The 10,472-nt window shown below is 42.5% G+C and overlaps 2 protein-coding genes across 2 annotated transcripts; both read right to left on the bottom strand.

Moving 5' to 3' along the window:
• Positions 1–794: 794 nt before the first annotated feature.
• On the bottom strand, positions 795–1,815 carry LOC121811415 (chlorophyll a-b binding protein 37, chloroplastic). The gene is made up of 2 exons (XM_042212272.1): positions 1,610–1,815; positions 795–1,522 (listed from the first exon to the last, which is right to left on the bottom strand). The coding sequence occupies exons 1-2, from the start codon at positions 1,753–1,755 to the stop codon at positions 871–873; spliced, it is 798 nt and encodes a 265-aa protein (XP_042068206.1). The 5' UTR covers positions 1,756–1,815; the 3' UTR covers positions 795–870.
• A 619-nt stretch (positions 1,816–2,434) lies between these two features.
• Positions 2,435–10,146, bottom strand: LOC121742019 (nuclear pore complex protein NUP133-like). The gene is given in 9 exon segments (XM_042135030.1): positions 2,435–3,230; positions 3,359–3,426; positions 3,666–3,999; positions 4,233–4,385; positions 5,652–6,370; positions 6,506–6,705; positions 6,707–8,339; positions 8,425–8,549; positions 9,862–10,146. Coding segments are annotated over 9 exon segments (3,984 nt in total). The 5' UTR covers positions 10,047–10,146; the 3' UTR covers positions 2,435–2,663.
• Positions 10,147–10,472: the final 326 nt, after the last annotated feature.

Consider the following 10,472-nt stretch of genomic DNA (forward strand, 5'->3'; position numbering starts at 1 on the left):
TTCACACTTTTTGAACTTTTTCTTTGTCTAAAACACCCTTGCAATACAATTTTTCTAGTGACATGCTACACAACCATATTTGTAATACTATTTCTATGTAGCATAACCTTTAAATTTGTATTTATTTGTCTAACTAACAAAAAGGTTGCATAGTAAGTATGTCACTAGAAAGTTATGTTTTTTTTTTACTGTATTTGTTTTTAAGATGCACAATCAAGATTTAATTGAAAGAATCTAGATTAATACAGAGACATATGAGTAATTCCTTTTACCTGCTTTCATTTGAAGCATGTAAAAAATGTATTGATATTCGGCATAATGCAGTTGTTTTGATATATTTTGGAGTTGATTGTTCGTATGTGTAATTATAACCATACAGTTGGTAGTTGAATGCTCCCAGTAAACCCTAAACCCTAACCTAGCTTGTGGCTGTGTGTTCATGATGTACTAGGGTCACATATAGGAATTAGGATTCCATTTTACTGTCAATTTGGTTCAACTTTTAATATAGAGGAAATTTTCAAATAGGATGAGTGACTCATAGTTTCTGCTGCAACACTTCCTTCTATATGCTTTTCTTGTGTTGTCGGAGTATAATACTAACATTCGTAAACCTTTACAACTCTCATTTGTTTTAACAAATTCATGTGGATTAGCTAGCCTATTCAAAATTCATTAGATGCTATTGTTGTAATGTAAGTATTCTATACGAATGCATTGTGTGTGGATTAAGTTCATATTGGCCTCTTATGTGCTACTGTTATTTTTTACACACTTAAACTAAAGGCAAGAAATTTAAGACCATAAAACATATTCACTCATTTTATTAAAGGTACAACACATGCTCCACAGTTTACAACACAAGTGTGCTCATTTGCCAGGGACAAAGTTAGTGGCAAAGGCCCAAGCATTGTTGGCAACTGGATCAGCCACATGATCATAGAGGTTCTCAATTGGGCCTTTTCCGGTCACAATGGCTTGAACAAAGAATCCGAACATGGAAAACATGGCCAATCTTCCATTCTTGAGCTCCTTCACCTTTAGTTCAGCAAAGGCCTCTGGGTCATCGGCTAGGCCCAACGGGTCGAAGGCCCCACCGGGGTAGACCTTATCAAGGCCTTCCCCGAGTGGGCCTCCTCCGACTCTGTATCCCTCAATTAAGCCCATAAGGACGACCTGGCTGGCCCAGATAGCCAGGATGCTCTGTGCGTGGATCAAGTTAGGGTTCCCCAAGTAGTCAAGCCCCCCCTCGGAGAAGATTTGGGACCCGGCCTTGAACCAGACTGCTTCTCCGAACTTAACTCCATTCTTGGAGAGGAGTTCCGGGAAGACGCAACCCAATGCGCCAAGCATGGCCCAGCGCGAGTGGATCACTTCTAGCTCCCGGTTCCTAGCAAAGGTCTCGGGATCGGCCGAGAGCCCGGCCGTGTCCCACCCGTAGTCACCGGGGAATTCCCCAGTGAGGTACGAGGGGGTCTGCTCCGAGAATGGGCCCAAGTATTTGGGCCTGTCCGGTCCGTACCTGTGTTATCAATCAAGACCAAAACGTTAGTGGTTCGATATACTACTACTAGTACAACTATAACAAAACAAATTAACAATCAATTACCAGATACTTTGGGGGGCGCTCCTGACGGTACGCCTCATGGTGAAGCGGCCGCCGCCGACGTTGCCGACCTTGCGGGCAAGCTCATTCTGTGGCTTGAGGGCTGCCTGACCGGCAAACGCAGATTGTTGGATTGCTGAAGTTGCCATTTTTGCCTCTGCTTTTCAAATTAGTTGGTTGTTGTGAAATTGTGATGGAGGAGCTATTGTAGAGAGATGGTTATATGGAGAAATGAGATGACATTTTGGATCACAAAATCTACACATCAGCATGACCCAATTGGTCAGTTTTTGGGATCAAGATTTCCTGCCAGATTTTTCCCAAGTGAAGCCGAGGCCTTCATTTCGCCACCTGGCACTCAAGAATCCCAAATCTATCCAATTCAGCATCTGTCAAACACACACTATACACACATATTTCACACCCTACAATCAGACACTGGACACTTGGGAACATATATGATACACTCCCTCCGTCCCACAGATATTGTCCCATTTTTCCATCCCTCCGTCCCACAAATATTGTCTCATTTTTCCATTTTCATCCGTCCCACAAATTTGTCCCATTTCACTTTTTAATAATTTTTATAATGGACCTCATATTCCATTAACTCATTCATACTCACATTTTATTATAAAACTAATATATAAAAATAGGACTCACATTCCACTAACTTTTTCAACTCACTTTTAATTATATTTCTTAAAACCTGTGTCCGGTCAAAATGAGACAATCTTTGTGAGACGGAGAGAGTATTAATTAAGTATAACCTCTCTCTCCCTCTCACACCACACACTGTGAAACTGAACAGAGTAAGTGAGCAACTAGTAAACCAATAGACAATTGGCAAAGCTCTACATTTCAAGAAACAACTTTGAATACATAATCTTGAAAATCCACTTTAATGAATTTCTGAAACCTGCAACCATTTAATTTTTCATTTAATGCAGTATGTCGAATATCGGTAATGAATCAAGTGAAGCGCCCTTATCACGGTGAAAGAGACTAACTGATTCAAACTACAGAAACCTAACAATTCATCTATAGTAATACTGTTTCACTCTGTTGGGGAAGATCCTTCGCAGTCCATCACAGATGGGGGAGCGTTAGAAGCATCCCACTCGCTCCCAACCATCAATGCGAACAGCATCAGCTTGCCGGCTTCTGGATAGTCCTTGTGCTGCATCAGGACAGCTTCGACAGATGAATTCGCGTACTTGGAATCTGGGTCGTTGGGACTTTCTAGCCTCAGGGGGAGAACTTCGTTAAATCCAATTCCATCAAAAGTTTCTGCATCAGGTCCATAACACTTGCTGGAGGCTTGAAAAAGAACGGTTTTCTTAAGTACCTCAATTGTCCTCTCATCGCTCCATCCCTCAGTTATGGACCTTTGATAGAGTTCTCCCCAATTGTCTTGATTTGCGGCATTCCTCCAGCAGTCTTCTAATAGGCTAGTATTATTTCTAAGAAATGAGGCACTGGTCCATAAGAAAAGATCAAAGGCTCGCAATGACGGCTCTGGATGTTGAATTCTAAGACACAACTCAATGAGATCTATAGGAGGAAGAAGTTTTTCACCAATTGATTGCTTTTCTTCATCAGGTAGTAGCGTCAATATCTTTTCCTGTAAGAGAGACAGTAGTATTATTCCAATGACAGATTCTATTTGTCAGTTTTATCGTCGAGGAACTATCTCAAAGGTAGCCTCAGAAGGGTAAAAAATTTATTAAAAGAGTATGGTTACTAGCATACCTGTAGCTGTAGAATGTTTAGATCTGCATCAATCCGCCTGACCTTCAGCTCATAGCCCACATCTCTTGCTAAAAATTTTCAAACATCAAAATTTCAGGTACATGAAAACAATTACAGAAAGTGGTGCCAAACAGAAACCACTCTACTAAATTTATGACTCCGGTTTCAATTCCTAGAAATCCCACACTAAGAACATTTTTAAGGGTGTTAATCTGTCAAAGGATACCGTCTAGTGGCAAAATTTTAGGCAACAAAATGATGATTCATCTCACTGGAGAGAAGTACAAATAAATACTGTAAAATGTACCTGCCATTGCCGATATTTTTGCAAGATTCAGAAAATGCTTTCTACTTGCCAAACTTAATTGACGCCTTGAGCCAGTTGCTTCAGTACCCTTCATAATGGAAACTGAGCTATCATCCTTAGAAAGAGATAATGCATGCAAAGTCTCAGAAGCTGAGGAAAATTGATGAAGAAACACTTCATGAAGCCACAGAAGATCAGGATGAAGCTTCAGAAATGTAGCTAACTCATCTGGAAACTCCTCACCCAGTCTCATAAGCTTTGAAAGTTGTTTGCTTTCATATAATTGTTTGAAGACAAAGCAACTGAAACCACCCTTAGGCCCCATGCTTTCATGCTACAAAAGAGAAAATTAATTTAGATGAAAATCACGGGAGAGAAGATGATTGAGAAGATATTTAAATGCCTGAAAAAATACCCAACGTGCCACTGCATGATGATATGACAAACCAAAAATTTATACACATCAATGGAAAAACATTCGTGACTAGTTCAACCAATCTTTTGATAATGCAAGAATTGTTGCTGCACTGCAGCAGTACCAATACTAGAGGTGCTTCAGATTCATACCATGAGATTTTGGAGGAGTTCAGAATCATCAAGGTCACAGCATATACTCCACACAGTTCGATAGGCCTCATGTCTTTTTGCAATTGATAATAACTTTGAAGAAAGTGTCATTAGAGTATCATTATGCTGCTCTTTGTTTTCTTCAGCTGAGTCCTGTAACGTAAAAAGGTGAATGATCAAGGATGAGATTCATTTTCTCTGTACTCTCAAGGTGTGATAATATCAAGCAAGTCTGAGTTGCAGAGCACGATACTCTGTCTAAATGTTAAATCTCATCATGAACACTTTCGTGTAATGAAACTGTGGAGTACTTCAATAATCAACAGATTTAGACTAAAGGCCCATTTTGGTCCTTAACATATTGCGATTTTTGGATTTTGGTCCAAAACATTATCTTTTGAATTATTCGGTCCCTCACAAATAAAAGCGAGTCACATTTGGTCCATTTTGGACGGTTCCGTAAAAAATTTGACGGAAACATGCCGGCTTCCGACTCCCGGTGTTCTGCCGCTGCTGCTCACCGTCAAGTCGTCGTCTCGCCTCCTCTCCCTCTCCCTCACCCCCGACCCCTCCACCGACCACCTCCCCCTCGCCCTCGCCCTCGCCGTCGTCCAGGCACCCTACGCTACGGCTGCCTCCCTCGCCACAGTTCCACCTCCTCCTCTCAAATCGTGGCTGCGGCAACTCCGGAAGGCGTCGTCGCTAATTTTGCCGGAGATGAAATCGATCGGATACACCCCCGATTGCGGCACCTGCAATTACCTATTTCTGACTCTTTCGAAAATCAGTCAATTCGTCGTCTCACCTCCTCTCCCTCTCCCTCGACCCCTCCATCGACCACCTCCCCCTCCCCCTCGCCGTCGTCCAGGCACCCTCCGCTACGGCTGCCTCCCCCTGCAGTAGTTCCACCACCTCCTCTCAAATCGTGGCTGCGGCAACACCGGAAGGCGTCTACGGGGGATTGATTGCTGAGTTGAGCGAGGCGAGGAAGGTGGACGCCGTGGCGGAGGTGGTGAGGGAGATGATGTAGGAAGGGGTGAGGCTGAGGGATGAGACGGTGACGACGGTGGGTGAGGCTGAGGGATGATGGAAGGTGGACGCCGTGGCGGAGGTGGTGAGGGAGGTTTGGGTTTAGGGTTTCCGTCAAATTTTTTACGAAACCGTCCAAAATGGACCAAATGTGACCTGTTTTTATTTGTGAGGGGCCGAAAAATTCAAAAGATAATGCTTTGGACTAAAATAAAAAAATCGCAATATGTTAAGTCCAAAATAGGCCTTTAGTCACAAATTTATTACCAAACATTATAGCAATTGACAAAATCCTCCTGCATATAGGTCAAACTCTTACTAGCTGTAGAACTTTTATACATATGTAACAGGGCTACTGCATAGAAAGTAAAGAGGGGGAATAAATATAACCTTCAGTTTGGCTTCCACGAAACTCTTCACTTGCTTGTAGAGGGCATCAAGAAGGGCATCTCTGCGTGTCCAGTATTCTTCCAATAGAGTCCTAGGATCTTCCTTTCGTTCAGCTTTTGCTGTGATAGCATTGGAATACGACTCAAGTAATACTTCAGAAAGTAGTTCAAGGTTTGAGTAGAAATCAAACTTTTCAGAACCATCAAGGCGGTTTGCTTCATTGAGCAACAGAAGCATGAATGATGCAACACTCCATAGCCCATTCCATACAACAGTTTTGGAGTACCATGGCGTCAACCCTTCAGGAGGAGGGTACCACAAGTGATATTCACTCTTATATTGAAAGGCTGCATGGAATAACATCACGCAAGCACTTGAGAGTTCACAAACTCTGCAAAACTGAACAGGTGCCGGCATATCTTCGCTGATAATATACTCTAGCTGCCTCTCTAAGCAATGAAATACCTCCTCAAGATCCGAAACCTTGCTATAGAAAACTTCAGCGTTGTCCCTATCCATCAAAAGAACTGTGTTTCGGCGGGCTCTCTGACCAACCAACTGGATAAGATCCCAAAGAGCTCCAGAAGTATGGGTATCTGAACTATAAGAGGATCCAAGTCCAGATGTACTCTCATGGCTAATAGTATTCTGCAGTTCTCTCATTTGGATCATGCCAGCAAGCTTTTCTCCATGTTCCATGATAATCTGCATAGATTCTCCTGGCATAGACAATTTGATAAGTTGAAATTATTAGAAAATCGGAGACAATTCAATGGCAGCAGCACTGAGTGACAAGAGCAATATCAAACGCAAAAAGAACCAGAAAATATTTTAATTGGAAAAATTATTCATACTTTGCCTGGAACACAATTCTTCATGGCACTTGGATAATGCAAGGAACTGAAGAAACTTTTGGAGCTTTTGTTGCTTCTCAACAAGCTGTGCTGACGCAAGAGATAAAGCAATCTCAGGGCCTCTAGTTGTTGTCCAATGTTTAGCTAGTGTGTCAACAATTGATTTACTTATCCTGGTAAATACATTCGTTCCACCCTCTTTCAAATGCCCTTGAATTTTTCAGTTTGTCAAGTACACCATCAACGTGCCCAGATAACAGAAACTCGTGGAAAAGTTGACTTAGTAAACCTTCTGATTCCTCATCTTGTGGGCTTCGGCGGGAAACTCCTGTTAAGCCTGGCCTTTGCCTGTCACCTGCATCCCAAACTTCTGAACTAGCTCTTCTTGGTGCAATATTACCAGGAACAGGAAAGTTTCTTCTCTCATCCTGCAAAGATTGAGCATTGGAACTGCCTTTACGTGACAGGCTTCTTTCAGGTGGTTCAACACCACCAAGTATAACTGCCCTCTCAGGTATTGCCCAAACTCCAGCTTTCTCTGTGAGTACTACCCACGCTCCATCTTCACTGTCATCCAAGGAAGGAAAAACCGAAGCATCAAGAACTTTTCCTGCATCATGAGGCAGGTCAAACTGATAGAGTTTGGTTGAGCTCCTCCAGTAATGGGAGACCGTTGCAGTACCATCGCCTGAAAGTATAATAGCAGAGCCAGCTGGCTTGCCACCTACCTTTAGTCTCATGAAGAACAAAAAATCCTCATCCTCTACTCTTGCTTTAGGTACAATCACTTGGATAGGTGCTTTTTTCTCCAATACTATTTCACCTAGCGGCTTCGTAATATCAACACCAGACTTATATTGCATGGTCAGTAGAGAGTACTCAGTGTAGCTCGAACTGGTGACCCGATCCTTGCAGAATATAGCAACGAGAACAGTGATTACTTTGCCATCAGCATCAATATCCATATCAAGAGGCCAAATTTTCTTTTGGCCAGCAAGGTCCTTCTGGATACCAAGATCACCATCGGTCCCAATTATTTCATGTGACCAAAGCTCTGATACATTAAACTCTGCTGAAAGTTTCAATGTAAAGCATTGTATCTCATGATTAGTAAGTAGAAGGAACTGCCTTGTAGTATCATCTGATGAATGATTAAAAGTGTGCCAAGTCAACGACCTAGGGTATCCCTTACTAGTCACAAGTTGACTACTATCAACTCCAGGAGAAAATGTACTTGACATCCCATGCTCAATATGGTTGGGCTCGATACCAGTTGGGGTGCATAGGAATCTCCAGATTTGACCATCAGAACTACATGCTAGAGCAATGCAGCTGTGGGTGGCAGAAGGGATAGCTGAAGCAATCAATGAATTGATGGAACTCAAATTTCCAAAATTGTTGCCAAATTTGTCATTCTGCCACTGTTTGCTTAACTTCGATTGTCCATTTTGACGTAAATAAGTTGCTTCAAACTCAGAAGAAGCAACACAAGAGAGTGGTGGAACCACATTAGCATTATATATATCCGGCCAGAAAACTACAGTGCGAGTCTTCTTATTGCACATTACAATTCCAGCAGGACTAGGCTGTTGAGTTCCCTTGCTGCCAGTTTTCTTTGAGCAGTGCCAGTTGACGAGACAAACTAGCCAATTATTATTCTGAGAACAACCTTTTCCCATCTCTCCATTTTCTGATGTGACAGAATCAAGGTCAAGGATGATGCATTTTCTTGAAGCAGAAGCTATTAAGTGATTCCATATGAAGAGTTTGTTTCCACAGACAATCCAAGCAAAAGTTGTAGCCTTGTCCATTCCACCAGAGATGGATGTATCAGCTGACAGAAGGCTAGTATTAGATATCATAGAAATGAAATAAATCAATAACAATATGTATTCAGGGACTAAGTTTGCTGGACAAACCAGGAAAATGGTTCTGTGACGACATGATTTGAGCATCACGTACTTCTTGAGGGAACTCCCCAACATAGACAGGCTGGACACTGTCTGTCTCGTCTCCCCTGTCACTTCTTTTTGCAGGTGGGATTCTGAGTATTAATAACAATGTCAATTTAGTCAGTTAATGAATATCATGAGATTATTGTTCCCTCAGCTAGCGAATGAGAAAAATATATAGATCGGGCTTCCATACATTTTACTTCATCTAAAATTAAAAGACAAGCCAAATTTTGATATGCCACTTAAATGAGTACATAGGGAGAACAGTCTTTGGTACTAAGGGCATCATTAACCCCGGCCCGGTTTCAGGCCCCAAGTCCCCTCCACGTCAGCATTCCCCCAAATTTGAGTCCCAGGCCCCAACTCCTCTAACCATGCAGGCCACGACCCGGGCCGCAACTAATAATTGACACTATTCACAACTTCAACCCATTTGACTCGTAAATGCAATACGTTGAACAATTCAAACCGGGAAAATAAATTGTTCATTCGAAAAAAGAAATTACAAATCCTAGAACAAAAAATACAAATGCAAAAAAACTAAAAATTATAACATAAAAAATGCAAAAAATACAAAAAAACTAAAAATTATAACATAAAAAAATGCAAAAAAATACAAAAACAATTAAAAATTGGATCTGCCGCCCCTCTTCTTCCTCTCCCCCTCCCTCTTCTTCCTCTTCCAAATGCAAAAGAAATCAGAAAATTGGGCTCCGTCACCCATCTCCCTCTCCCTCTTCTTCCTCTTCCAATTTTTGGCAAAAATTGCAGCTCCGTCCCGTCCCGAACCATCTAACGCGAGCCCGGGCAGGACCCCTGACCGTTCCCAGGCCGCAAATGCGGCCCCGGGACCGGCCCAGGCCGCAACCCCCCCCCCCCCTCGGGCCGGGACTCGCGATTTGCGGCCCGGCCCATGGCGTTAACGATGCTCTAATAAAATTTCCAAGTCCACACTCCAGCCTTGCGTTTCTAACAAACATCCAGTTTAAACTAAGAAGTATGGAGAAAAGATAAAGGAGTAGAGCATAATGAGTAAATCCACATAGACCCACCAAGTCACATTGGAAAATGTTTTAAATATAAAAAGAAGTAATTTTATAAGGTGAATGCTGTAAGGAATCAGGCCAACAGCAATTTTAGATTGTACAGAGATCTGAAGCTCTTCTTGCTGTCTTAAACTGGGTAATAAATGTGAACACTGAGTTAAATCGTTCCCATGCTTGAGAAAATATACTGGTCCCATCAGCATTATAGCACAGCGCAAATACAATACAAAGATAGAGTATCTAATTATTTTGAGTTATAGTTAGGTCACACAGCTCTGAAGTTGTAAACTAATGACATCCACAACAAGCGACACTAGCAAGGCATCATTTCTAACAACAGAAACAGTTGAATTACCTGGCCAGAACGGAAAGGCGAGAGGTCCAAGGGGCAGGGGTGCCCGTGGCCGGGCGATTGACGACGGTGGGGCTGTCGAGCAACGGCCTCCGGTTATCGGCGAGCGGCGTGGAAACTTCATCTCTCCGATCAAACACATTTTTACGAGCACTTAAGCCTGATTTCTTCGCTGGAGGAGAGAACATTGCTCGTGATAGAATCTCAGCAGTTGGGAGATTGTGAATAAGGTTTAGGGTTTTGGGGTTAAAACGATCCCGGGGTGCTGCGCTCTAACGGCGACGTTTCAATTCAATTACTGTTTCTTGCTGCGGTAGAATTAGTACGTATTTACGTGATCAATGATTTAAGTTAGATCAGATTTAAGTTAGATCAGTTAGATCATCACAGCATCTGCAACGGTGGACGGACGGCATCCGTCCGTCCGTGCCAGCAGTACGGAAGACGTCGTCCGTCGCTATGCTCGCACCGCTGGGACGGTGCTGCTCGATGCATCGAACACGTCCGTGCCAGCGACATAGCCGTTGCATTTGAATTTTTTTTAATCAGTTTTAAATTTTTTTAAAAAAAAATATTTTCCCACTTCCCAAAAAAAATATATCCGTTTTCTACCC

This window comes from Salvia splendens, chromosome 7, assembly GCF_004379255.2.
Source record: "Salvia splendens isolate huo1 chromosome 7, SspV2, whole genome shotgun sequence".
In the NCBI taxonomy this organism is placed as follows: Eukaryota; Viridiplantae; Streptophyta; class Magnoliopsida; order Lamiales; family Lamiaceae; genus Salvia; species Salvia splendens.